This window comes from Streptopelia decaocto (assembly GCF_964273445.1).
Source record: "Streptopelia decaocto genome assembly, chromosome: 11".
NCBI lineage: Eukaryota > Metazoa > Chordata > Aves > Columbiformes > Columbidae > Streptopelia > Streptopelia decaocto.
This window is the reverse complement of record NC_138666.1, coordinates 6,219,344-6,246,183: the sequence shown is the minus strand read 5'-3', so window position 1 is coordinate 6,246,183 and position 26,840 is coordinate 6,219,344. Positions and strand designations below refer to the sequence as shown.

At 58.8% G+C, this 26,840-nt stretch overlaps 3 protein-coding genes across 8 annotated transcripts in view; 1 reads left to right on the top strand and 2 right to left on the bottom strand.

The window, feature by feature from the left end:
- The first annotated feature begins 260 nt into the window (after window positions 1–260).
- Window positions 261–6,298, top strand: CDH15 (cadherin 15). Of its 2 annotated transcripts, XM_082062597.1 has the most exons (14): window positions 261–380; window positions 2,186–2,338; window positions 2,517–2,672; window positions 2,740–2,884; window positions 2,968–3,128; window positions 3,323–3,451; window positions 3,567–3,752; window positions 3,828–4,081; window positions 4,223–4,365; window positions 4,436–4,672; window positions 4,738–4,977; window positions 5,378–5,514; window positions 5,579–5,734; window positions 5,808–6,298. In XM_082062597.1, the coding sequence occupies exons 1-14, from the start codon at window positions 330–332 to the stop codon at window positions 6,003–6,005; spliced, it is 2,346 nt and encodes a 781-aa protein (XP_081918723.1). In that variant the 5' UTR covers window positions 261–329; the 3' UTR covers window positions 6,006–6,298. The 2 variants fall into 2 exon arrangements, with proteins under 2 accessions (XP_081918723.1, XP_081918724.1); XM_082062598.1 differs by lacking the exon at window positions 2,517–2,672.
- Window positions 6,299–6,388: 90 nt separating this feature from the next.
- Window positions 6,389–8,725, bottom strand: SLC22A31 (solute carrier family 22 member 31). The gene is made up of 7 exons (XM_082062596.1): window positions 8,490–8,725; window positions 8,213–8,381; window positions 7,741–7,886; window positions 7,528–7,636; window positions 7,246–7,460; window positions 7,025–7,136; window positions 6,389–6,928 (listed from the first exon to the last, which is right to left on the bottom strand). Exons 1-7 carry the CDS (start codon window positions 8,557–8,559, stop codon window positions 6,580–6,582), a joined length of 1,170 nt encoding a protein of 389 aa, XP_081918722.1. The 5' UTR covers window positions 8,560–8,725; the 3' UTR covers window positions 6,389–6,579.
- A 4,218-nt stretch (window positions 8,726–12,943) lies between these two features.
- Window positions 12,944–26,840, bottom strand: part of ANKRD11 (ankyrin repeat domain containing 11) — a 137,835-nt gene continuing 123,938 nt past the window's right edge. For 4 of the 5 annotated variants that reach the window (XM_082062792.1, XM_082062791.1, XM_082062793.1 and 1 more), the window contains 7 exons: window positions 25,456–25,598; window positions 24,870–25,017; window positions 17,485–24,200; window positions 16,208–16,306; window positions 15,958–16,101; window positions 14,808–14,900; window positions 12,944–14,147 (listed from right to left, as the gene is read on the bottom strand). In XM_082062792.1, coding sequence (XP_081918918.1) covers window positions 13,962–14,147; window positions 14,808–14,900; window positions 15,958–16,101; window positions 16,208–16,306; window positions 17,485–24,200; window positions 24,870–25,017; window positions 25,456–25,598 — 7,529 coding nt within the window. In that variant the 3' untranslated portion in view covers window positions 12,944–13,961. Of the gene's footprint in view, window positions 14,148–14,807; window positions 14,901–15,957; window positions 16,102–16,207; window positions 16,307–17,484; window positions 24,201–24,596; window positions 24,798–24,869; window positions 25,018–25,455; window positions 25,599–26,840 lie in introns of those variants that run through there. The other variant, XM_082062795.1, reaches the window with a different exon arrangement.

Sequence of the window (26,840 nt, the reverse complement as noted above, 5' to 3'; positions counted from 1 at the left end):
GGGGCCGTGCAGCCCCGACCCCGCGCCGGGCAGCGGGGACCTCCCCGCGCCCCTCCGCATCCCCCGGGCCCCCCCGCATTCCCCTGCCCCCTCCGCATCCCCCGGGCCCCTTAACATCCCCCGGCTACCCCGCCGCCCGCCCCGCTGGGCCCCGCCGGGCAGGGGCTGCAGGCTCCGGGCCGGGGGGGCGGCAGGGACAGCTGCCGGGCCGGGGGGGGGCCGGCCCGCTCGGCAGCACATGTGCTGTCACTCAGCCAGCCCGGCCGTTATTTTAGCTCGGGGCCGGCGAGCGGCTCAGGGCTGGCGGCCGGACTGCACCCCGCTCTGCCATGGGTCCCCCGCTCCTCCTCGCCTGCCTGCTCGCCCCGCTCTGTGCTCGGGTAAGGGGTGCGGGGAGATGGGGATGGGATGAGGATGAGGATGAGGATGAGGATGGGGATGGGGACCCCCCCAACTCTGTGCCCCAGAAAGGCCGGCCGGGTTGGGAAACCTGGACACGGTACTGGTGGGCAGCCGACCCCAGACCCCACAGAAACATGCACCTGGGGGTGTCGAGGATGAGGACAGGGGGTGACGGGGCTCAGTGCCCCTCTTGGGCCATTTCCCACCCCACAGATGGTAGCGGCGGGGGGCAGCCTGCAGCTCCAGCACACGGCCTGCATTTGTGAACCGGGAGATGGGATTTGGGGGTGGGTTATTTGCTCAGAAACACCCTGCTCCCCTGTTTCCCACCCCAGCTGTGCTCCCAGACCCCCCTGCACCCCCCTGTCCATGCATGTCCCCCCAGAGCCCCTCACTGTGGTTTCAGGCCTGAGCCATATGGGGCTGTTGAGGTTCTGGCCTGGGCTCCACAGCCGGGTGCTCAGGGCAGGGGAAGGAAAGGGCATCTGTGGGGCAGACTCCCCCAGCAGCAGAATGCCCCTTTCCCCCACCACCCTGCCCATCCACCCAGAGCTTCAGCAGCCCCTTGCAAAGGGGGGGGTCTCGCCTGGGGAGGGCAGAGGGACAGCTGGAAGACACAGGAGAGCTCTCATCACAGCCTGAAAACAAGATCCTTGTCCTGTCCATCCCATGGGACTGGCACGCAGCCCCCCCAGCCCCCGCACAGCCCCTCACCATCCCCAGGGACCTGCAGCACAGCCATCCCCGCTGCTCCGCTCCCCAGCCCTGGGCAGGGTCCCCATGCAGGGACCCGGGGTTCGCTGGCACCCAGCGGTGCAGCTGGGATGGGTGCAGATGTGGGGGTGGTGCAGATGTGGGTGCAGGGCCTGGCAGTGCCCAGATGTGCTCCTTCCCTGAGGACAGAGCCCTGACCAATGTGCTATGGCCATGGAGCTGGGGGGTCTTGGGCTGCATGCACACCTCCGTGCCCCACTCCCTATCCTCAGCTCCCAGCCACACGCCTGCTCCCCACAGCTCTGGACCCCCATGCCACACCCCCAAACACCTGACCCCCAGTCCAGTCCCTCACAGCCCCTAAACCCATCCTAACCCACATAGCTCCCTGGCCCCTCTTGCAGGCCCCCCAAGTCCTGCCTCCCCAGTCCCTGCTCCTAATCCCCCCCTTCAGTGTCCAGCTCCATCCCAGCCCCCCCCATCTTCTTATTCCCCCCCAGCACCCCAGCTCTGTGCCCCAGCCAGGCCACTCGTGCAGTCTAAACTGATCCCTGACCCTCCCACCCTTGCTGCCTCATCCATGTGATGACGGTGACATGGGCTGGGGCCACACCAGACCCTGCCCTTCTGGGGTAACCCCTTCACCCCCACCATAGGGGTCCCACAGGACACAGCCCAGCCATGTTATGGGGCTGTGCCGGGGGAATGACCGGGGTCATTTGTGGGGCACCCCTTCCCAGCCAGCCTGGCAGGACACCTGTCACGGTCACATCAGGATGTCAGGAGACTGACACGGACTCCCATGGGGGAGCTGGGTAGCCTCTCCGCTCTCCCAGACCCAACCCCACCAGGGTGTGCCAGCATCGTGCACCCCAGCATCGTGCACCCCAGACCGTGTATCCCAGCACTGTGTATCCCAGCACCGTGCACCATGGCACCGTGTACCCCAGACCGTGCACCTCAGCACTGTAACCCTTGCACTGTGCACCAGGATCCTGCCGCCTGCCCCGGCACTGCATGGCATTCTGGTGGTTTCGGAGTCAACAGCAGCACCATGTCCCCCTGACAGGGTGCCAGCCCAGCCCAGCCAGGTGCCACAGCCCTGGGCAGCCCCCGGGCCTGGTGGCAGCACGAGGGTCTGCGGCGGGTGAAGAGGGCCTGGGTGATCCCCCCCATCAGCATCTCGGAGAACCACAAGCGCATCCCCCACCTCCTGGTGCAGGTAGGCAGGGACCCCCCTCACCAGCTAGCAGAGTGTGGGGCACCCTGGTCAGGGGAGTTGCATGAGGGCACCCCAGGAGGGGGACATGGCACGGGGGGAGATTCGGTGCAGAGTGGGGACCCCAGGTTGGGGACAGACCCCAGCTTCGGGACCACCAGCCCTGCTTTTCCCGGGGCAGATTAAGTCGGACAAGCAACAGCCTGGGGGGGTGATCTACAGCATCAAGGGGCCGGGGGTGGATGAGGAGCCCCTGGGCATCTTCTCCATCGACAAGTTCAGCGGGAAGGTCTTCCTCAACGCCATGCTGGACCGGGAGGAGAATGACCGTTTTCGGGTAAGGATGCTGCCTGGCTGCCTCCACCCTCCCGCTGGGCCCCAACCCACCCACTTTGCACCCACAGCTGAAAGCCTTTGCACTGGACCTGGGCGGCATGACGCTGGAGGACCCCACCGACCTGGAGATCATCGTGGTGGACCAGAACGACAACCGGCCGCTCTTCCGGCAGGACGTCTTCACGGGGCACGTGGTGGAGGGGGCTGAGCCAGGTGGGTCCAGCCGGGGGGGCTGTGGCTGTGGGGACAAGCTAGCCCCTGTGCTGACACCCACCGGGATGCTCCTGTGGCTGCAGGGACTTGCGTGATGACAGCAGATGCCACTGATGCTGATGACCCCGACACGGACAACGCGGCGCTGCGGTACTCCATCCTGGAGCAGGGCACTGCCACCATGTTCAGCATCAACGCCACAACCGGCGAGATCTGCACCGCGCGGCCCGGCCTTGACCGTGAGGTAGCGGGCACGGGGGGGCATGGGCAGCACCGGGGCAGCACTGGGACTATAGACCCCCCAGCTGGTGAAACCACAGCTCCAGCCATGAGCAGCCACAGGTGTGGGGACAGGGTGGGTGACCATCAGCTGAGGGACCTCTGGCCTCCCAGGGGAGCTGGAGGGGCTCAGCACCAGCCCCTCATCTTTCCCCGTAGACTGTGGGGGTGTACAACCTGACGGTGCAGGCAGCCGACATGTCTGGGGATGGGCTCACCACCACCGCCACGGCCGTCATCTACCTGGAGGACATCAATGACAACCCCCCCGAGTTCACCAAGGAGGAGGTAGCAGCTGGGGCGGGGTGTGGGGACACGTGGGGGTCAGCGGGTGGGACCTGATCCCCCCCAGGGCAGCAGCATCCCAGGGGGCAGCTACCAGCCCCACACCGCTCCCCCCCAGTTCTCCATGGAGGTGGAGGAGCAGGCGGCTGGCGTGGACGTGGGCAAGGTCTTCGTGCACGACAAGGACCTGGCCGGCTCACCCAACTGGCTGGCCAAATTCACCATCTTGGAGGGCGACCCCGAAGGCGCCTTCATCATCCACACTGACCCCCACACCAACGACGGTGTGCTCTCTGTGGCCAAGGTGGGTCCGGAACAGCTGGGGGGCTCTGTAGGGAGGGGTCCCATGGCTCGGCTGACCCGTGGCCCCTCTTGGTAGCCGCTAGACCACGAGGTGCGGGACCGCTTTGAGCTGACAGTGTCAGTGCAGAATGAGCAGCCGCTGGAGCCCACGGCCCCCGCCAGCCCCCGGGCACTGGCCACCGTGCGGGTGAGGGTGCGGGACGTGAACGAGGCGCCCATCTTCCGCGAGAACCCACGGCGGGTTAGTGTGCTGGAGGGGGCCCCCCCGGGCACCCCTGTCACCACCTACACCGCCAGCGACCCCGACACCCGCCAGCTCCAGACCCTCACGTGAGTCCCAGACACAGCTTTTGTCACCCGCTCCCATCGCACTGCTTCCCAGTGCCCACTGTGTTCAGGCTCTTGTGTATGCAGCCCATGGTGGGTGTTTTGGGGGGGGGGGTGACAGTGTGCACCCCCCTGCACCCACAGCTATGCGCTGCTGTATGACCCAGCGGACTGGCTGCAGCTGGACCCCCATGCCGGCACCGTCCGCACCAAGCGGGAGCTGCTGCACCCCTCCGCCTACCTGCAGGGTGGCTGGTACATCGCCCTGGTCCTTGCCCGCGATGATGGTGAGCAGCCCCCCTCAACACGTCCGTCCCCGCCTCTGTCCCCTACTGAACCCCCTCTCTGTGCCCCCAGCTGAGCCCCCGCTCTCTGCCACCGGCACGCTCTCCATCGAGATCCTGGAGGTCAACGACCACGCGCCGCTGCTGCAGCCGCTGGCCGGGGTGCTCTGCGGACGGCCGGGCCGAGGGGGGAACTTGCTGCTGGGGGCCACAGACGACGACCGACCCCCCCACGGTGCCCCCTTCCACTTCCAGCTCAGCCCCCAGCACCCCCAGCTCGCCCGCAACTGGAGCATCACCCGCTTCAACGGTGAGGGCTGGCGGAGGCGGGGCTGCTGCATGGGGGGGACCCCGCTCACCCCTGTCCCCCCACAGTGACCCATGCAGTGTTGGCCGTGCTGGCGGAGCTGCCCCAGGGACTCTACTCGCTCCCGCTGCTGGTGCGGGACTCGGGGTCCCCCCCGCGGGAGCGGCAGCAGCTGCTGAACCTCTCGGTGTGTCACTGCGGCCGGGACGGCACCTGTCAGGACGGTGTCCTGGCTGCTGCCACTGCTGGGGCCGGTGTCACCCTCGGTGCCCTGATGATCATCCTCGGCAGCAGCATCCTCCTCCTCGGTGAGACCCCTGACCATCCTTTCCCAGCCCTCCATGCTGCCGCCCCGGCACCCCAGCCCTGTGCCAGTTCTGGCCGCCCGTGCCAACCGCCCCCCCAAGCACATGCTGTCACCTCATCCCCTGCACATCACCCATCCTGGTCCAGGACACCCCCTCCAGTCCCTACCCATGACCCCAACAGCCCACCCCAGCAACCCCTTCTCACCCCTACCAAGACCCGCCCAGACCATTTCCATCACCTCCCATCCCACCCCATCACCCCCCCGCCCAGCACCCCCACACCAAATCCCTCCCTGCATCCCCACCGACCTCATCCCAACCCAATCAGCACCCCCCACCACCCCGTGTCCCCCCTCTCCGCGCCCTGTGCCCGCCGTGCCCACCCTCGCTGTGCCCGCAGCGCTGGCGGGGCTGGGGGCTGCGGGGGTGCGTGGCCGCCGCCGGGCCCTGCGCAAGGGGCTGCTACAGCGCTCGCGGGACGACATGCGTGACAACATCCTCAACTACGACGAGCAGGGCGGGGGCGAGGAGGACCAGGTGAGCGGGACCCGGGGGAGGGTCCAAGGTGGGGAGGCTGTCCCTAACCCCTCGCATCCTGCAGGACGCTTACGACATCAACCAGCTCCGGCACCCCGAGCTCTTCTCGCCGCGGGCCAAGCCCCCGGTGCGCCGGGACGCCCCGCTCAGCTCCGCCACGCCCCCGGGCCCCCGCAAGTTGCCCAGCAGCCCCTCAGACATCGAGGACTTCATCAACGAGGTGAGGACAGGACCCGGCCCCCCCTTGCACCCGGCCCCCCGGCGGGGCTGACGGTGTCACCTTGTCCCCGCAGGGGCTGGAGGCGGCCGACAGTGACCCCAGCGTCCCCCCCTATGACACCGCCCTCATCTACGACTACGAGGGCTCGGGGTCCATCGCCAGCCCCCTCAGCTCCATCGTCTCCAGCCTGACAGATGAGGACCAGGACTACGACTACCTGAGCGAGTGGGGGCCGCGCTTCCGCCGCCTGGCAGACCTGTATGGGCAGTAGTGGGGATGGGGGACGGTGAGAGGGGGTTTGCACACACGTGGGCACGAGGTGCCCAGGTGCAGGGGCTTTGCACACACGTGTGCACCGAGCGAGGCCTCAGCGTGGGGGTTCGCACACCTGCACACACCTGCCCAGCAAACCGCAGGAAGGCAGAGCACCCCCAGAGGGGACACCCCGGGGAAAGACCCTGCAGAACCAGGGGGGTGAGGGGTCCCCTGCTTCCCCCCATAATAAACACCCCAGAAAAGGGGGCTGGTGGCAGGGGTGCCATGCGGGGCCCCCACCACACCAGGCACCTGTAGAAACAAGGCACTTTTATTGGCAGCCACAAGCACCTGCTGCAAACACCCTGGGGGGGCATCACCCCTGCCCCAGGACTCCCAGCACAGCTCCTCCCGGGGCAGGATCCAGCCCCAGTGTGGGGTGGGTACGCTGATCCCCAGCCATTGCACGTGTCACAGGTGCACCCCGCCGTCCCTATGAGCACCACAGGTGGGGGTCCCTGTTCTCCATGGGAGGGGTCCCAGCACCGTGCTCAGCCCCCCAGCAGCAGGAAGACCCTGGGAAGGCACAGCTACGTCTCACAGGGGGCTGCTGGGGGACTCAGCATCCTCTTGGTGGAGGCGGTGAGGCGGGAGTAGTCGTGGGGGATGCCGTGGGGGGCGAGCAGGGGCAGGTGGTCCTCCCGGGGGGGTCGGCGGAAGAGGGGGGGCCGGCGCTGGCTCTCGCCGTCCTGCAGGGACTGGGGCAGGCTGCGGCCCTGGCTCTCGGGCAGCAGCATGATGCTGAGGACGGCCAGGATGGCGAAGGAGGCGAACACCACGTGGTGCAGGAAGAAGCCCCGGCTGTTGGGGATGGCGGTGATGGGGGCGGCCGCTTTGCCCACGAAACTGGCCCCCATGATGAGGCCCAGCCCGGCACCCCTGCGGGAGAAACATGCTTAGAGGGGACCCAGGGCACCAAGCCTGGGTGCCCCCCACCCCAGAGTGGCATGGGGAGGGTGGCAGCTCCCCCCTTACCTGACCACGGTGGGGAGGACCTCGCTGGCAAAGAAGATGCTGAGCATGGTGACAGCGTGAGAGGCAGTGACACCCACCACGGACAGGGTCAGGACAATGAGGTCCAGCAGATCTGGGGGGAGGAAACACCATTAGAGCTCAAAGCCTGCACATCCACCCCCTAAAGCATCCTGTTCCCATTAAAGGGGGTTGGGGTCCCCTGTCCATCCCTCTGTCCTTACACTGGGTGAGGGCCAGCAGCAGGAGGGAGGAGATGCCGGTGAGGATAGTGCAGAGCAGGAGGACGGCACGGCGCCCGAAGCGCTCGGCCGTCAGGCAGATGAAGAGGCAAGCGGCCGCCTCAGTGCCCACCAGCACGAAGTAGGAGGAGAAGAAGTGGGGCAGGTGGGGGTTCAGGTTGCGGGTAAAGCAGTGGCGGATGCCGGAGCCGATGAACCTGTGGGAAGAGCAGGGTCAGGGGGCTGTGAACAGGACCCCCCCACAACCCCCCTCCACCTGCTCACGCTGTGAAGCCGAGGATGACGCTGTTCTTCCAGATGACCCTGGTGCCAAAGATCTCGCAGACGGCATGGTACCGGGGTTGTGGGGACCCCTCAGACAGGGACTCCAGCTCTGCCACGACAGGGGGACTCGCGTTAGAGCCGGCACTGTCCCACTGCCCCTGGCACCACTGGTTTGGGGAGGGGTCTGGCAGATGCATGGCCCCCACCACGCACCTGTGAGGAAGCTTTCCTGGTGGCAGGAGCCGTTGTTGGAACCGGGGCCGCTGCTTTCAGCCAGCGCCTGCAAGGTCTTCCTGGCCCTCTCCAGCTGCCCGGTGGCCAGCAGCCAGCGTGGCGACTCCAGCAGCAGCGCCGGGCACCTGGGGTACAAGCATTGGGGTCACGGGGCTCTCCAGGGGCCTGGCCCCCCTCCAGCGCTGATCTCCCCTTCCCGGCTTCAGAGCGACGCTGCCCAGAAACCCTCAACTTCAAACCTGAGCAAACATTTACTTGGGGTGGGGGGGTCCTTGTGCTCTGCCTGGAGAGCCCTGGCCAGCCTTTGATCCCCAGCGCGGCCCCGGGCAAGGTGTGCCAGACTGGGGTGCTGTCCCGGCGCTCCCCGGGAACGGTACCAGTTTGGCACCAGTCCCAGAGCTCAGCAGCCCCTCCCTGTGCACGCAGCCCCCCAGCCCAGAGGGGTCCTTACCACCAGCAGGCAGCCAGCAGAGCCAGGATCATGGTGACAGCGCCCTGCAGCACCCGCCAGTCCCGGCACAGCACCGCCAGCCCCGGCAGCAGCAGCTCCCCGGCGATCCAGAAGAACCCGGCCACCATGGTCACCCCCAGCCGGTGTGGGGGGTCGCACAGCTCCAGCCCTGTAGGGGGGGGCGAGGGGGCACCATGGGTGCCACGGCCGTGGGGCATCCTGAACCCTGGAGCATCCTCAGTCCCCACGCCACCGCCAAGCCCTGCCGGACACCTACGTGCCACATAGAGGGAGAGGAAGGCGCCTGCCAGTGCTGCCCCGAAGAGCAGCCGAGCGACCAGGACCATGACGAAGTTCACGGCCAGCGTCACACTGAGGCCCAGGGGCACCGCCAGCACCAGGGACACCACGAAGGTGGAACGGCGGCCAAACCTGTGGGGGACGGACAGTGAGCAGGGCTGGGGATGGTGCCCCCCTGCCTGGGGGGAGCTGCCCCAGGGACCCTCAGTTACCTGTCACAGGCCAGGCCGGCGGTGACGCTGCCCAGTGTCCAGCCCAGCAGGTGTGTGGTCTGCTCCAGGGGCACCTTCCAGCGTGATGTGCACACCAGGTCCCACTGTAGGCGAGGGGGGACACGGCGGAGACATGTCAGCAGTGGGGTCCTGGGAGACCCCCCCACAGGGCTGGGACAGACGAGGTCACTGACCCCATGAGTTGCCTGGGGGGCTTCTGGCCGGCCCCTATCCCACAAGCAGAAACGTGGGGCTCAGTGTGGAGGGACAGTTCTGAGAGCCCTCAGAGCTCTGTCCCCTGTGTCCCCAATACCACTTCCCCCAGGGCTCCCCCCAGACTCCCCTGAAGGCCCTCCACGGGTATCTCCCACCTTACCCACCCCGAACCTCTCTTCTTTCCCCAGGATCCCTGGTCCCCCCATGCAAAGTCCCTCTCCCCAACCCCTGCACTTTCCCACAGGACCCTTGCTGGTGTCCACAGCTTGCTCCCCCTCCAGGCTCCTCTTCCCCCTCCCCAGACATCCATCCCCAAAGCCTCTCCCCACAAACACAACCCCTTCTGTATCCAGGAGTCGCCCCCAGCCCTCTCCAAAAGCACAGACCACGCCGGCCCCAGGGGCTCCCCCCCGAGCCTGTGACCCCCCCAAACCTGGGTGACGAGATTGGAGCGGAGGCCGGCAGCGGGCAGGGCGTAGTGCCAGCCGCGGGTGCAGGGCCCGGTGCCGTTGGGCCGGGCGCTGCCGCTGCCCGCGGGGCGGTACCGGTAGAGCTGACACGGGCTCCAGCCGCCGCGGAGCCGCGGGACGGCGGCGCGGAGCAGCGCGGCCCCCGCCAGCCGCCGCAGCGGGGGGGGCAGCAGCGCCGCGTCGGGCCGGCAGCGGTGGGGGGGGGCGGCGCCCAGCGCCCACCCCAGCGCCCAGCCCAGCGCCAGCGCCGCGCACGGCAGCCACCCCCCCGCCGCCCGCCGGCCCCGCGGACGCGACCCCCCCGCCGCCGCCGCCGCCATCACCCGCTGCCGCCACCGAGGACCGCTCGGGCTCGGCGCCGGCAGGTGGGGGCGGAGCGGTCCCGCCCCGGCCCCGCCCGGCTTGGACTCCCCCCCCCCCGCCCCGGTTCTGCCCTCCTTAACCCCATCGGGTCAGCCCCCCAGCACCGGTTCGCACCTCCCAGCCCTGTTCACCGCGCCGCCTGGTTCTTTCTCCCCGGGCCCGGTTTGCCCCCCCCCAGCCCGGTGCAGCCCCCCAAGCCCGATCTGCCCCCCACAGGCCGGTTCACTCTTCTCACCCTGGTTTGCGTCCCCAGCCCAGTTCAGTCCCCCCGCCCCATTCACCCCCAGCCCAGTTCAGTCCCCTCAGCCCGGTTTGCCCCCCCCCCAGCCCGGTGCAGCCCCCAAGCCTGATCTGCCCCCCACAGGCCGGTTCACTCTTCTCACCCTGGTTCACATCCCCAGCCCAGTTCAGTCCCCCAGCCCAGTTCAGTCCCCTCAGCCCGGTTTGCCCCGCTCAGTCCTGGTTCAGGTCCCTCAGCCCCGTTCGTCCCCCCCAAACCGGTTCGGAACCCTTTCCCCTGTTAACTACTCCCCACCCCCGTTCACCCCCCTGCCCGGTTCCCCCCCCCAGACGTTCACTCCCCAAGCCCTGGTTTGTGCTCCCAGCCTGGTTAAGCCCCCAAAGCCCGATTTGCACAGATCCCCTCCCCCTCACCTCCCAGGCCTGTTCACCCCCCCCAGCCCGGTTCTGTTCCCCTCTCCCTGGGATTCCAGACAAGCACTGGGGGACCGGCAGGTCCAGTCGGTGCTGGGGGTCCCAGGGGTGCAGCCAGGGGTGCCAGGACCCCGCTGCAACCACCCACGAATGCACTCAGGTCCCCCTAAACGTCTAAGGAGGCTGGTGGGCTCTGCCCCCTCAGGAAGGGAACTGGTGAGAGCTGCTCGCACCCAGTGCCACGGTGAGCCCATGGGAAGAGCCAGTGAAGCAGCTGAGTTGCAAACACCCTTTTTTTTTCCTTCTTTCCAAAATTTATTTACGAACATTATCTCTGGGACAGCAGCATTGCTCTGGCACTCAGCTCGGTACACGCAACGGTAGAAAAACCACACCTGTGTTCGCTTTTTGCCTCCCTCCTGGGAAATTGTACAGTTGGCAGGACGAAGGGGCCACGGTGGCACAGGCCCCCGGTACCCAGAGCTGTGTCCAAAACCTCAGCATGGAAAAGTGACGTGGGTGCGTTACAGAGCAGGGAGCGTCATGTTGCCCTGGCCCGGGAGGTACCTGCACCCACCGACCCGGCAGCACCAGGAGGAAAACTCAACCTCTGGAGCCTCCCAGCACTGGGGTGAGAAGACAATACAGGACTTTCCTTGCTCTACATGGTTGATTAAAGGTATCTCTGTGCTTACAGAGATTATTTTACGGTGATTTAACAAAAGACAGAGCAGGGCTGGAGACAAGAAATAAATGTCACTTGTGGCTGCTTTCTTGTGCTCTGTTGGAACCCCTGGGCAACCAGCCCATGGTGCCAAGGCAGGAGAGGGGTCAGGGGAAGGCAGGACCCCCTGGCTCTTGCACTGGAGTGAAACCCTTGAGCTCCCCGGCCCAAGGACGGTGGAAAATTCCTCAACCAGCTGCAAAGCTGGTGGCTGAACAGGGGGGGCTGGGTGGGGGACTGGGTGCGGAGCCATCCCAGCACAGTGGGTCCTGCCAGGGACCTGCGTGTTGTCCCGATACTGGCAGCGCTGGCCTGTGCTGCCTGTGCCCTGGGGAGGGCTCGGTGCTCCCCGACCTCCCGCCGCAGGAGCGGGGCTGCCTGGGCTGAGCGAGAGCCTGCACTGCAGAAAGAGGCGAACGGGGCTGGAAAGTGGTTGAGAATTCGGTGTGTCCCCTCTGTCCCTCCAGCTGAGCACAGGATGAGGAGCCCAACCACATTTCTAACATTTCTGCTTCCAAAAGCAGCAACTGAGACATTCACCCAGCACGTGCATCCAGCAAAGCCCAACAGAGAAAGCAGGAGAACCAGGCACCGGCAGTGGGTGTTCAGGGGGCAGCCAGGGAGGGCTGAGCAGCAGGTGTGAGCAAGGCATAGAGTCTTGGAAAAGGTACTTGAATCTGTCTCCAGCCATGTTCTTGCAAGTTTGTGCTTGAGGGTCGACTTTGCCAATGGCATTAAGCCTGAGCTGGGTCATGGCTCTGTCGAGAGCCACACGTCCAGCACCATCTCCTGCAGAAGAGGCCGCGGTGCCGGCACACGGCAGCAGGATGGCCGCAGGAACAGATGGCACCCAACCCAGGAGCGAGTCGGGCAACGCCGAGCTGGTGGCTCCTTCCCACCATGGAGCAGCCCCAGCAGTGATCTGCAAACCCTGCAGTGTGTCCCTGTTCCAAACCCTGCAGTGTGTCCCTGTCCCAAACCCCACAGTGTGTCCCCTGCCCCAAACCCCACAGCGTGTCCCTGCCCCAAACCCTGCAGTGTGTCCCTGTCCCAAGCCCTGCAGCATGTCCCTGCCTTAAACCCCCTCAGTGTGTCCCCAGCCCCGCAAACCCATGCTGTGTGTCACCTGCCACAAACCTACACAACGTGTGTGCCCAGAACATTCCCAAGCCTCCCCTGTCCCTCCCAGGCTGCCGAGGACTGGGACACACTGGGGGCCAAGCACAGCACTGTGTGACTGCTCCTGCCAGACCCAGGCACACCTTTCTGTGGGATTACAGACTCCTCTGTCTCCACATGGCTGTAAACAATATTAAAAAGAAGGAAAGAAGAGCAACTGGCCTCTTGATCCAGAAAGCACTGAGCACCGGTGCCCCAGCACCACAACCTGCACCCCAGGCAACGCTGGGCTCCCCCGTCCTTCTCCAAGCTTTGCAGCCCCAAAACAGCAGCTCCTCAACTTGCAGCCGCTACGGCTACACAGGGTCCGTAAAACCCACCAGCCCAGCCCAAACGTCACCCGTCACATCACTCTGCACCCCCAGCTGGCGCGTGGTCCACCCCGCCACAACCAGCTGCACCGCCGCGCTTCTGGTACCACCCGACACAAAAGAGGAAAAAACCAACACGGCGTTAAAAATCAGGTCAGCATCCCCACACCATGGACCACAGCTGGACCCGCGCGTACCTGAGAGCATCAGACGGGCTTCCACGTGACACCGCACGCCGTCCCAGCACTTATTTTGTCCTTGATAGGGAAAGTGCTGCCTAGGGTGAACTATACATACAAAGATAATTTTAATTAATTTATTTATTTCTTTACACATAACTGAAAGTGATGTTACAGTACATAAGTTATTTACAACTGTGCAGTAATGTGTTGCAAAATAAATTATCTAGAAGGCAGCAAAAGTACATTGTTAATGTATATAAAAACTGTACAGCATTTATGGGATACAATTTTTCTTTATATGAGTATTGGCTCTGTAGTGTTTTCAAGTTATGTTCTCAGAAAGAGAAACGAAATGCCCAAGATTAAAGGAAAAAAAAATATATAAACCACATGGATTTTACTCCATTAAAAACACAGTTGGCAAAGTCCTTTCTCTGCGTCACCGTCTCCCCGCCGGCCGTGCCGCCCCGGCGCACGGTGCGCAGGCGGCTCCTCTGCTCCTCCCCACGGCGGCGAGCGGACCCGGAGCCGTCCGCCCCTTCAGAGCCGCCTCTGCCCAACTTGGACGCTGTCTTTTTGTTTCCAATTGTTTGTGTCTTTTTTTTTTTTTGATTTTTTTGTGTTTTTAGACATACCCAGGATGGAACAAGAAACTCAAACACCCCCCCTCCCCCCCATGGTTTCCTACTGCAGCTTCTCCAAGCGGAGATCCGCGACCGGTGGAAAACAGAGAGCTGGAAATCACGGTGTTCACAAGTACATGAATCGCGTGGTCGCTGGCCCCGCTCAGCAGCTTCTGCACCACGCAAAGGGTGTCCTTGGCCTCCTCCCTCCGCGCCCCCGCCAGTCTCGCCCGCTGGGCGCTCGCTGCCGCGCAGACCGGCTGCCTCCCTGCGCCGGGAGACGCGCCCCGGCCCGCTGCCCGGCGGAGCTGCCGTCAGTCCGGAAGCGAGGGACGCGTTGTGAAGAAAGTGCAATTATTTTTCTTATTGTTTTGTTTTTCTGCCGATAGCTGCTTCCTCCTCCTCTGACCAGGGATTCATCAGCAAGCGGTAAGGGTGAATGTGAGCTCGACCGCCCGACCTCGGAGGGCTCCCGTCCTTGCCAGTGTTCAGTGATGTCTCCTGGTTTGGAACTGTCATGCCGGCAAGAGCACAAAGTCATCGTTCACGTCGACCATTGGCACGTAGAAGGAGGGCACCTCGTTCACACAGAGGGATTTGTGCCCCGCGGGGTCCAGCTCCTGCACCTTCAGCTGCCACTCCATCCTTTGCACCGCGTTCAAGGCGGCAGCTTCGTGTTGCTGTCGCATGAGCAGGCACGTCTGGAGTGGGGACAAAAACCAGGAGGAGGTGAGGGGTGAGCGGGAGAGGGCTGGAACGGCTCCTGCTGCCCGTCCCAGCCGGCGCAGCCTGGGGACCCGCGGCCGTCGCGGTGGGCAGAGCAGCGAGCGGAGCGAGGGGTGGCACACGCATCCTCGCAGAAGGAAACCTGAACTTGGTACGTTTGCCAAGCCCAGTTCCAGCAGGAGCAGGGGCAAACCCGAAAGGGCCCGTGGGGCAGCTTTTAAAGGCTCGTAGGTGCTCCGAGCAGTGACAGTCCCTGGTGGCTGCCCAAAGCAGGGTCCTGATCCCTTTGCGGGAGCTGCCAACCCCCTCTGTGTCACCACCTGAAAGGACAATTGTCCCCACTTGCCTGCTCTGCCAGGGTTTGTCACCCAGAGCTCTGCAGAGCGCCCAGCGTGGGCTCCTGCCGTCTTGATGCTGGCCATAGGTTTGGAGCTCGCTGCAGCATGTGTCGCTGGCAAAGAGTGAGCCCCAAGGGTTCAGCTGACTGAGAAAGCTCCAGACCATATGGCGCGAAGCAGAGTGAACAGCCAGCCAGCCAACTCAGAGCAGAACCCGTCTCCCTTCCCCCTTTTGGGACCCAGCAGAGGCAGCTGCGCCCCCGCAGCCCCCACGGATGCTCCCCCCACCCCTCTCACCTTCATCCGATCGTACTTGTCATCCACGTCCTGCAACCAGGAGATGAACTGTCGCGCGTTGAAACGGTCTCTGACCGATTTGTTTTCGTCTCCCTAAGCGAAAGACAACAAAAGGGGATTAGGCGGTGATTTTTTTTTTCTTACTTTAAGCAGTCACAGGTCTAACAGGCCATACTCAAACTCCTCTTAGGGCACACAAGCATCAGAAACAAGAAAGGGGCCTAGGGGGAGGGAGAACAGAACACGCTGTTCCCAGTTGCTCTTGCAGCCCTTTGCCAGGGGCTCCAGCCCCAGAGACACACACACATGCACTCCCTGTTTTCACTTTGCAGAGAATCTGTCCGTGCCAGCCTGTCACAGCACCCACACCTCTCTGCCTCCTTCAGCTCACACCCTACATCATAACGTCGTCACTGGAGAAGCACCAGCAGTTGTTTGGGAAATGTCGAGGCTCCTGGATCAATACACCGGGTCACTAATGAGTTCAGGACCCTCCTGCCATGCAGGGTGGGTGGCAGCTGCGGGGTTGGGGCTGCAGACGGCGCTGGTTGGTTGGCTGGGGACCCCCACAGCTGCACGGCACTGGCTGCAGAAACCAGACATGATTCCTCCTTCTCCAGCACTGAACTATGTGAAACCAAAGGAAGAAACGACTACTTTTTGTGGGCTGTGCGACAGGCCAGCTCTTCCAAAGCCACTGTTAGGCACAAATCAATTTAATGGCTCTCTCCCCTTCCTTCAACAGGAAAAGACATCCCACAGTGTAGTAAAACAAACCTTTTGAGTGTGCAGATGAACCTGATGAAGGAAGAAGGGCAGAGGGTCCTGAGACTCACTAATAAACGTGAGTCAGCTCTGCTCCCAAAGAGACACAATGCTCCCTGTAGCCCCGTGTTCCCAGATGTATTTCACGCACATGGGGTATCCCAGAACATGCGACACCAGAAACTGAATTGGATTAGGCAACTTGGGCAGGTGCTGGGGAGGGTTCCCGTGGGATGTCCTGCACCTCTGAGCCATAATGGGTGACAGGCACCTGAGCAGGGAGAGCACCAGTAATTCCCTCTCTCCCTCCAGAAAAGCATTGTCTCCCTCGGGGTGTTGCACAGCACCTCTGAGACACCCCTTCTCCACCGGGACAGGCACTGACCTGATTTTCTAGAGGCATGTTGTAGACCTCGGAGTCCAGCAGCATGGTGCAGGCACTGAAGGGCACAGCCTGGTTGGCAATAGTCCTTGCTGCCCGACAATGAACTCGCAGAATCTCCTGCTCACAGGAGACGATGAGCTTCTCCTGGGGAAGAGCAAACGAAGTCGTTGAGCGTGGCAGCCTTGGTATCGCCAGCAGAGGAAATTCAGGGCCTCTTCCCCAGCAGGGATTTCCCCAGATCCCTCCTTACCCGCTCTATGCTGTGCTGGAGCCGCAATTTTCCCCGGACGGCCTCCTGCTGCTTGAACAGCTCCTTCAGCGGCTCTGCCAGCGACGGCGGCGGCGCAATCTGCAGCACAGGACAGCACGGTCAGTCAGGGCTGCCCGATCCTCGGCACAGCCACAACACTGGGTGCCAAGGGCTCGGTGGGGGCATTGGTGCCACCCCACCAGAGCTCACTGGCCATGTCCTCAGCAGGCTGGTAGCAAAGGACAACGTCCTGCCAGTGCTCAGACCACAGTGAGGGGCAAGACAACTGGGCAAGAGGTGTCCAGTGCCAAGAGATGAGCTCAGCCCGCAGAACCAGAGCCTAAATCACCCCACGCGCTGCAAGGGCAGCTTGTAAAGGGGCCTGAGCATGTCTGGGGAAGGGGATGATGCTGCTGGAGAAATACCGCCGGAGCAGTGTGGGAAGGGGCCTGTGTCCTGATCTGTGCTGCACTGTCCTGGGGAGCAAAGTGCTCCCCAAGCACAGCCCGAGGTGCAGAAGAGAGGAGCAGGTGGCTCCAGGTCAGTCTGGGAGGGAACAAGCAGATGAGAACGCAGGCTGCAAGCACCGTGGCGTGGGGACAAAGGCATGTAGTGATTCCTGCAAAAAGGAACACCTGCAAAAGGGAACTCCTGCGTGGAGCGCACTGCAACAGAAACACGCGCAGAGTGGAGCATTTCACCCGGGAACGAAGCCTGAGGTGGCCAGGGGACCGACCCTCCTCCTCCAGGCTGGATCCCGGATTTAGTGCCTGCAGCTTTACGTTTACGGATGCATTTGTACGAGCCAGTCTGCTCACGAGCACAGCAGGGAAACGCAGACCCTGCTGCCAAGGAACATCTGCTACCAGCACGGCAAATATCAGTGCTTGGGAAAACAGAAAAGGGGTTAAGAAACATTTTTTCCTACAGTCTTCTAGGTTCATTATCCAATTATTGTACCACTTGTAAAAGCATTTCTGCCTTCCAGCCTCAAATCCACTGGATTCATAGAAACTAGTTCTAAAGCCTGAACAAATTTCAGGTTCCTAAGCCCAGCCTAAGGTCTTCTCTGCAAAAACACAGCACCTCAGAAGATGCATTTATCATGCAGCCATCCACCTACTGAGGCTTAGATTTGTTGTCATACGCCTGATCTAAAAGCAGGCTAAAGCCATGGCTGAGGTGCCAGCGGCATTGCAAGGGTGCTCATGGTGCTTGTAGCAGCAAGGGAGGGGACAGTCCCCAATGCTGCGGTTTGAAGAGAGAAGGTGACTCACCACTGGGATATGGAGCTTGCTCAGGGGCTTCCCATCCAACAGGTAGGAGCCCGTGTAGGTGACATATTCGGCATAGCACTGTGGAGCTTGGGGAGTAATATAGCAGAGGATTTTCCGCTTCTCTTCAATCTTTTTCCTGATCTGGAGGTACTCAAAGTAGGGGTTGGACCTGTCACTGTGGTAAGGTTCAATGTCATCCAGTTTTATAGCGTCTACGATAGCTGCCAGGGTTTGCTGTATCATCTCCCTCGTCTGCTGGGTGGACGTGTTGATCTGCTGCTGCAGCTGCTGGTTGGAGCGCTGGAACCGGCGCTTGCGCGGGTGCTGAGCCTGGGAATCGTCCTCCTCCGAGATGCGGCCTTTGGCACGTGTGGCGGGCGCAGACACTGGAGGAAATTCCTTCTCCGCAGAGGCAGCGTTCTGCTTGTTTTGGTTGGCGAGCATCTGAGCCCGGTTCCTGGTTATCCGCTGAGGAATCTCTTCTATTTTGGGTGGTTTGGGAGCTTCTGCTACTGGTTTTTGTACCGGTTCAACGATTTCTGCTTGAGCGTTGCCCGCAGGTGCGTCTGCCTGGGAAGGGGGGACCTGGCTGGCGCTGCGGGCCGCAGCCCCCTCCTGTGACACGCTGCCCTCGGCCAGGGGACAGGCCTGGGGGCCGCTCTCTGCCACCCCGCCAGACGAGGACAGCTCTTCATGCGCGGCCTCCACCTCTTTGCCCTCCGCCTGAGCGGACTCAGACGGGGTCTGCTGGAAAATCTGCGTTTCTGAGTCCTCTGCTCCTTTTTCCTCAGCTCCGTTCAGTGCTTCCGAGGTGGCTTCTTGCGCAGCCGCTTCTGGTTTCTGCTCCTCTGCTTGCGGCTCCGTCTCCACGGGCAGGACAGCGGTCGCCTGGCCGGCCGGCGGCTCCTCCGGCTCTCCGGTCCCTATGATGGACGCGCTCGCTTTGATGATCCCAGCGCTCGTTTCTGAAGCTGCTGCTGAACTTTCTTCTACCGCTTCTGCCTCCGTCATCTCTGTCTCTGCAACGTCCTTGGGCTGGAGCGGCAGCTCTGGCAGCGAGAAGGGGCCAAGGTCCAAGTCATCTTCTGTATTGGTGAAGGGATCAGGCCACGTTACCGGCTCTTCTGTATTTGCAGGCGCAGCGTTATTGTTTTCCAAATAGTTGCTTTCTGGCACGCTGACAGCTTCTGCCTGAGGTTCTGCTGGCACACAGGGTGGCTCTGGAGGTATCTCAGGTGCTTCTTCTGGGAGAGGCTTGCAGTTATTGAAGAACGTGTCTAACCTAGTAGGGGACATGTACGGAGCTTGCTCCTCCGCATTCGCTATTTCTCCTGGAACTGCTTCCTCCGCATCCTCCTTGACTTCATCCAGCCCTGGTTCAGACACGGACAGAGGGTAAGAGATGGGAGAAACAGGGTAGGAAGAATCTGTGGGAATGAAGGCTACTGGTGGAGGGTGAATCGGCTCCAGGGAGCAGAGCGGAGGTTTAGGGGACTCGGAAAACCTCTGGGGAGATTTCATGAGGAGCTCCGAGCCCATGGACCAGCTGACAGGGTGCTCTGCTGGGTTCCCCATCAGGCTGGGAGGAATGGCGGGGTCAGGGTTCCTGGCAGAAGGGTTGTCCCAGTCTATATTGTTTTGTTCCGGCATCCCCGAACTAAAATGGTTTTCTTCAATTGGCGGTAAGTAGGTGGATTCTGGTGGCATAATGGAGGCCGTCGCTTGCTGCTCCTCCGTGGTGTCCAAGGGCATGCCAAGGTCAGGGGGCAGAGCACTTTCTACTGAAGGAGCCAGCAACTCATCCCTGTGCGAAGGGGAGGATTTTGCTTGTAAACCAGAAAAGACACTTTCAGGCGACTGAGCGACTGTGCTGACAGGTCCCGGCGCACAGTGCAGAGCTTCCACTTTGGGTGACGAAACCCCATAATCTGGGGAGTAATACCCAGGAGATAAACACTGGAACTTCTCCGTGGGAACAGAGGGAAGGGGAACTTTCTCCTCTATTAAATGCTGCACTGGAGAGTCATAATTTGATGTTGCCGGGACACTTTGTTGTCTGAAAAATTTATCTCCGACGCTGAATTCTTCTTCAGGTGCCCTTCTGATGTCAACTGAGATGGAACGGTAGAGGTTGGTGGAGGGTATGGTGCGAGTTGGGGTCTGGCTCGGGTTCTCGGGGAGCCCGCTGGAAACATTGGCATATCTGTCAAAGAAGGAGGGGGAACAGGCGTTCATGGACATGGTGGAGATGGGCAGCGCATGCTGCGAGTCCGCACACTCGAACATCAGGTCCGTGTAGTCCTCGTTGCTGCATGATGGCGTCCGGGGCGTCTGCATCACCTCCTCGTAGCTGGGGCAGGAGACAACGGACGCCGGGGTGGGGACGCCTGTGGGCCGGTTCTGGTCGGGCCGGGGGGACGCCGGGAGGATCTCCTTCAGCTGGGGACCCGCGATCCAGTCCTTGGAGTCTGGCCCAGCCGCGGGCTGAGCCTTGTTTTCTGGTGACAGTATAGGAGTCAGCGGACCCAGTTCTTTCAGTTTCTTGTCCTTGAGCTGAGTATCCAGCGTTAAGGGCTTCTTCGTCGCCAGATCCAGACTCCTCTTGCGCGCCTCTTCCGAGCTTTTAAGTTTGTCCTTTAATTTGGGGTCTCCGGACCGGTGCCTCATTTTCTCCATTTGCTTCATTCTCTCCTTGTGCCTTTTGTGGCGCTCCTCAATTTCCAGGTCTTTCTGGCTAAGCATCCTCTCAAAGCTGGTCATCATCAAATCACCGTCTCCCAGGAGCTTCTCCCTTGGCCTGGCATCTTTCTTGCCGCTGTCTTTGGAAAGTGTTATTTTTTCATTCCCGTTGCTTATTTTGATGGACTCTGATTTGTCTTTCTCTTGGTTCTCCTTGAGCTTCTCCTTCAGTTTAGTCTCACCGAATTTGAGGTTGTCCTCCTTTGATTTATCTTTGAAGGCAGTAACTTGAGGACTGTCCTTGTCTCTGAGCGTTGACTTTGGCTCGTCTTTGTGATGTTTAAAGAAACCATCTGCGTGTTTGTCTCGATGCTTTTCCTTTTCCTCCTTCCATTTTTCCTTGTGTTTATCTCGCTTCTTTTTCTCTTTAACTGTGCTGATGGCACTGGAACCATAAGCCTTTTCTTTTTCCGCCTTCTTTGACAGCTCTCTTTCAGAATCATTTTTGTCCTTCTTTTCAGAAAATAAGTAATCAATGCTTTTCTCTGGTTCCTCATCAGGCTCTGCCTTCATGTTGTAGGAAGAGCTAAAAGGCTCCCCATCCACAGAGAAATCTTTTTCGTAATGAGTGGAATCCTTCCTGCTGCTGGAGTCTTTGAATTCTTCTGTTTTTTCCTTTTTCTCTGTCTTCTCCTTCTTTGCTTTTTCCTTCTCGTGACTTTTCTTTGATGAAGATGAGGAATGCCTGTGCCTCTCCTTCTCCTTGAGTTTGTCCTGCAAGCAGGGTAAAGGGAGAGAGTCCTTAAACTTTTCTTCAGCATCATTAAGAGAGAGGTTAGAAGACTCAAAGAGGCTGGTGAGTCCTGGGTCTTGCCCTCGGTCTGTAAAGCTGTCAGAAGAGATCTCGCTGATCTTGTCGTTGGAGTCATCTCGATAGTCATTCAGAGCCTCCTCCTCCAGCTTCTCCAGCAGGCTCTTCTCCGACTCCCCGCCTTTCAAAGACTTTCTCTCTTTGGAATGCTCTTTATCCAGCTTCTCCTTATGCTTGCTTTTTACTTTGTCATCACTGGCGTGTTTCTTTTCAACCTTTTCTGGGAGCTTTTGCTTGTTTTTCTTCTCTTGAGTGGAGTCTATGGACGTTCTGTCTTTCCTGTCCTTGTACTTCTCGGTGGAGTCTTTATCTTTCTTCTCTTTGTGTTTTTCAAAGGAACCTTTGTCCTTCTTCTCTTTTCCCCCTTCCGATGTTCCTTTGTCCTTTTTCTTCTCCTTGGAGTCCTTATCTTTCTGCTTCTCCCCGGAATGCTGCCGCTCGGAGTACTTGCGGTGTTTGTCGGGGTACGACTCCTTCTCGGCGGCCGCGCCGTCGTCCTTGTCCTGCAGACTGTCCAGCCGGTGCATCTCGCTCCCGGCGGAGTCGCCGACTTTGAACCCGCTCAGGCTGTAATCGTCCCTCTCGTCTTCACTCTCATCCGTGAAGATGTCCGCGATGCTGTACCAGCTCTTCTCCTTGCCTTTCTTCTCATCCTTTTTCTCGGAGAAGTCCTCTCGATCCACCGAGAAGTTTTTCTCTTTCTTCTCTTTAACCTGGTCGAAAGAGCTCTTCCTTTCCTTGTCTTTGCTGTGCAAGTCTTTGTACTTCTCTTTAGTTTCTTTTTTCTCTTTGAAACTCTTGTCTAGTTCTTTGTCTTTCAGGATTTTCTCAGGAGCAACTTTTTCAGTTTTCTCCTTGTCACCTTCTTTGGATTTTTCCTTGTATTTTTCTGGCTTTACCTTTTCTTTTTTTTCTTTATCAGGAGCATCTTTCTTCTCCTTTTCCTTCCCAGAATGGTGCCTCTCCCAACTCTCCAGAGCTTTCCCACCGAACTCAGGGTCAGACTTATCCTTGAAGAATGTTTCGCAGCCGTATTCTTTAAAGTCATCTCGATAGGGCTCCTCCTGCTTCGTTTTGGTATCTTTTCGGTCTTTAGAGCCATCCGAGGAATCTTTTCTGTCTTTGATGGTTTCACCTGTATCTTTTTCTTTCCTCTCCTTGACACCCTCTGCAGAATCCTTCCTTTTCTTATCTTTTTCAGGCAAATAACTAGGAGGAACTTTGTGTCTGTCCGTTTGGTCCTTTTTCTTCTCGGAGCTTTTGTCCACATAGTCCCTCTCTTTCTTCTTTAAGAAAATGTCCTTTTCATTACGTTTCTCATTGTATTCCTTCTTCTCTTTTGTTTTATTTTCCTTTTTCTTGTCTTTAATTTCCTCTTTCACAGGTTCTATTATTAGTTTTGCCACGGTGTCATTTTTAATCTCCCTGAAATCTGTTACCGGAGAATCCCAGCTGTCCTCGCCTTTGAAATCGAAGGATGAATCAGAAGACAAGTCTGAAAACCACCTCTCTTGCTGATCATCCGAAAGGCTGAACTTTGTGTCCTCGCTTTCGGGAAATTGGGTTTTGTTATTGAACTCGTCAAACCCAGACTCATCCCTGTAAAGTTTTTCTTTTTTGCATTTTTCTTTCTCCTCCTTGAAGGATTTTTCTTTCTCTAGTTTAGAAACCTTCTCCTCCTTCAGCTCATTCTTCTTTTCAGATTTTGACTGCTTGTCCTTTGACTTCTTCTTCCTCTCCTCCTTGTGTATTCTCGGCTTCTCCTCTTTGGGAGATTTCTCCTTTACAGGTTTCTCTTTTTCTGATTTACTCAATCCTTCTCTGAAGGATTTGCTCATGTCTTTACTACCATCTTTGACTTTTCTTAATGATTTCTCCTCTTTCGAGGATTTTCCAGTCTCATCTTTAAACAACCATTCCTTCTCCTCCGCTTTACCTTTGGGGAGCTTTTCCTCCTTCTTGCTATGTTCTCGCTCATGCTTTAACACTTTCAATTTGTTTTCGACTGGATTTTCTGTCTCTACTATCAAGCCTTTCTCAGGCTTTTGTTTAGAGTCCTCAAACTCAAAAGAAAAGGTTTTGATTATTTTAATGTCTTGGCTGATGGGACACTGCCCCTTCTCCTTGTTTTTATGTTTGTGTTTTGTTTTATGCTTTTTAACCACCTTCCCCTCCTTGTCCAGCTTTGGAATTGCTCCATCCACATTGCTATGGAATGAATTCTTTTTCTCAGAAACAGTGTTGTGTGAGGTGTTTTTCTTTTTGTGCTCTGGTTTCTTCCTGACTGGCTTTAGCGACTCTAAGCTCGAGTCCTCGGACGAATAGTCTGACTCACTCGTCAGCCTCGTCCGGGTGGAGTCCGATAAGGAACTGACGTCTGACCAAGCTGGAGAAGAAATGGTTTTCCAATTGTCCGTCCTCCAGTGCTTGGAGTGCTGCTCTGTAAGACTGGGGTTATGTTTCTGGGATGCTAAGCTCCCATGAGAAGAGGTCGACGAGGCAGACAGAGAGTTAAACAAGGAGGATTCCTTTAGCACTAGCCTGGAGTCCTTTACACAGCTAGAGCTCTGCAGAGAGTCTCTATCATCCTCCTCACTCTCCACGTTTTCACTCTCTGATTCAGAGGAACAAAATTTGTCATTTTTTTTGCCAAACCGAACCTCTTTGCTTTTCGTCTCCTTCTTCCGCTTCTTTTTTACTTTGCTTTTCTCCTTCTGTGGCTTTGTGCTGGTGGGCTCCCGAATCTTGCTGCTGGGCAATATCGAGTGGGTCGAAAGCCGCAGCTTCTCCCCTGTCCCCACAGCCACACTGGTCTCCTCCTCGTCCGAGCTGTCCGACAGGATGCGGTGGGCAGCTTTCTTTGGTGTAATTGTGTTATTTTTACCATAAGTTTTCACTTCCATTTTGGGTATGGAAATGAAACTGTTTGCTTTAGTCTCTTTTCTGTAATCCTTTTTCAGCAAATGTTTGTCGTCGACTGGCGGGACCCGGTCCTGCTCATCGTCCTCATCAAATTCATACTCATCCTTCACCGGGGTGATGGTTTTGGGCGGCTCCTGAGCCTTGGGCTTGTGCTTCAAACCCTTCTCAAACTCTGAGTCTGTGTTATTGCCATCGACAGAGCTGGAGGGAGCGAAGGAAGGGGCGTCCTCCTCTTCTGAGGTCTCTGCAGAGAGAGGAGAACAACGTGTTAAGGGTTGCGAGGGGTTTTGAGGAGGAAATATCAGCAATCTGCTGCAGATGTGACCCCTGCCAAGGGCCCTCTCGCCCCTTTGCCCCCCAGCCCCTGCCACGTCTGCAGCTGAAAGCTCCAAGTGCCAGGCTGGGAGATCCAGACCCACACGGGGTGTTCCTCAAAACAACGTCCAGGGTTTTAACCAAGAGAAAAACACGTTAACAGGGTTACGACTGCAAACAGCGTAGGTCGAGATTCCCCATAAGACTGGAACTCCAATTAACACTAATTAGGACCTGCAGCGGTTCTGGCACAGCCACAGTGGTGGCACTGGTGGGGCAAACAAGGAAATAAGACCCACATTTCAAAGGTAAGACATCCATTTACCTGCGATTGGCTTCCAATCCTACATCTCCATTGCACCAGGGCAGTGATCTCAGCGTAGGCTGCCAGGGCAAGCAGCTAGAGCTCCCGGAGCTACGGCTGCCACTTATGTTCTCAGAATTTGGGTTACAGCTACGGACGGACTCCTGACCGTGGCAGCAGCGTGCGGATATTCTGACAAGGGTCTAACTTCACTGTCCTCTTAACGTCTCTGTATTAACAGACAGCTGCAGGCCACGAACATCACTCCCACGTTCACACAAAGGTCAATCTCACCTGTTGAGCTCTCTTCGCTAGAGGGGTACGTGGTCTTTCCCAGGAGCAGATTCACCATGGTGGGAGAATTAGCTACTTTTAAAGGTGTCTCACCCTTCCTGTTGCTTTGATGAGGGTTCCCTCCATAATGTAACAATAATTTCACCACCTGAGAACAGAAATTGAGACTTGATGCTCACGATGTTTCGATTCCAGGTTTTTTGTACAGCTTTCATAGATAACTTAAAGGGGGATGTCCTCAAGCAGCCTGTGCTCAGCACACACCTTACGGTACCAACAGTTGGCAATAAGAGTCAAAAACCAGCAACATGAACCAACTTGGGCAGGAAAGAAAGGAGGAAAAACAAGACACAAAGCCACACTCCCTCCCCCAGTTCAGAAGAAGAAAGAACTGTCCCCTAGGCAGGGGAACATCAAGTAAAGCTCTCAACAGCACTGGGGCAGGGAAATTCTCACTCGCTACACGGCTATCAGCAGCAAACCATAATAAAATAACTAGAATCTCTATGTTTGCGTAGTTGGCTGTTTGAGGCGCAAGTAAAAAAAAATATTAAAAACAAAGCCATGAAATCCAGCAAAAACCAACCTTGAAGTGCCCGTTATTGGCTGCGTCGTGCAGCGGGGTGTCATCATCCAAGCCCTTGGTGTTGACTTCAGCGCCCGCAGCGAGCAGCTGCTTCGCGACATCGTAGTAACCGCGGTTGCACGCCTCGTGCAGCGCCGTCCAGCCTGCGAGCACAGGGACACAGAGCAGGGACGTCACCCTCGGGGGTTACAGACGGTGAGAAGAGCCCTCCATCCACAGACCGGTGCTGGTACACCAAGGGGCTTGTGGCTCTGGTGGCCAAGAAGCTGGTCTTGTTTGCCCAGTTCACCCTGGCACACCAGGAGCCTGCAGCTCTGCCAACCACAGCGGCAGTTACATCAACCCCTTGTTTCTTTCTGGCCCACCAATGCATTACAAACAGATCATCTGCACAGCCCCGGGAAATGGAAAGGCAAAATTTTGCAGGGGAAATTAAGAGAATTGCTGATGCCGTGTGGAAGGCAGGTTTAAAATCCCTTCCCCTTCCAACTTCTGCTGCCCAGATCCGGACTGAGCTCCAAACTGCAGACACGGCTCTGGAACATCCCCCACACAGACCTCACAAGTATTTCTGTGCTCTCCAAACAAGCGGCCGCGCACTGCAAAACAGGCCCCGGCGCAGGGAGAAACCAAACAGCAGGTCTCCACAGTAACGGCAGCTCTGGTTCTCAAACAAACCTCTGAAGAACACAGAATGAAATATTTTATCATGTTCAAACAGACTATTTTTAAGCAGAGGCTGTTTTGAAGTTTCGCAGCGAATGTGCCTGGCTCCTTCGGTATTTTGCTGATAGCGTCGTGGGAGCTTGTTCCGTTACCTTCACTTGGAGCATTAAAAAGGGGCACCTGTGACCAGAATTAATCACAACAGATACTTTAGTCTAGTGCTGATATTAATCATACAGGCAGAGGAACACGCATAGCTATTTATAGCCCCAAAATTGTGTGAAGAGAACAGTGAAGAGCAAAGTCAGGCTCTCGGACGTGCTGGAAGAAAAGGTGCCCCATGCTGATCCATCCCGCTGCCGGTGCGGGTGTGCGAGCGGCACTGCTCACATCTCGCCCGGGACTCGTGTCCGTGCCCGTCCCAGGCGCCTTTCCCCGCTCCCAGCACTGGCAGTTTGGCAGCACCGATAGGGAGGAGGATGACGAGGAGCAAGTGTTACCATCATCTCCTCTAACTCAGCTGCCCGGCTGGCACAGCTGGAGCCTGACCTTGTCCTTGGCACCGCTCCCACCAGCGGCACCCCCACGTTCGGTGCTCAGAAACAGTGCCCAGAACGGGGCAGGCATCAGCCACTCAATGCTGGAGCGATGGCTTTACAAACCCACTCTTCTCAGTATTTTTGTGCACATAATTTCCCATATTTTAAGTAAAAAAAGGA

Bases quoted from the DNA above. Each gene is read 5' to 3' on its own strand.
- SLC22A31 (XM_082062596.1), bottom strand. From the start codon at position 8,559: ATGGTCCTGGTCGCTCGGCTGCTCTTCGGGGCAGCACTGGCAGGCGCC. The intron at 7,637-7,740 runs GTGCGTGGTGGG...CTGTCGTGGCAG, and splicing joins CCAGGAAAGCTTCCTCACAG to AGCTGGAGTCCCTGTCTGAG. The intron at 6,929-7,024 runs GTAAGGGGGGAG...TTTCTCCCGCAG, and splicing joins GTCCTCCCCACCGTGGTCAG to GGGTGCCGGGCTGGGCCTCA.
- CDH15 (XM_082062597.1), top strand. From the start codon at position 330: ATGGGTCCCCCGCTCCTCCTCGCCTGCCTGCTCGCCCCGCTCTGTGCT. The intron at 2,339-2,516 runs GTAGGCAGGGAC...TTCCCGGGGCAG, and splicing joins TCCCCCACCTCCTGGTGCAG to ATTAAGTCGGACAAGCAACA. The intron at 4,673-4,737 runs GTGAGGGCTGGC...GTCCCCCCACAG, and splicing joins GAGCATCACCCGCTTCAACG to TGACCCATGCAGTGTTGGCC.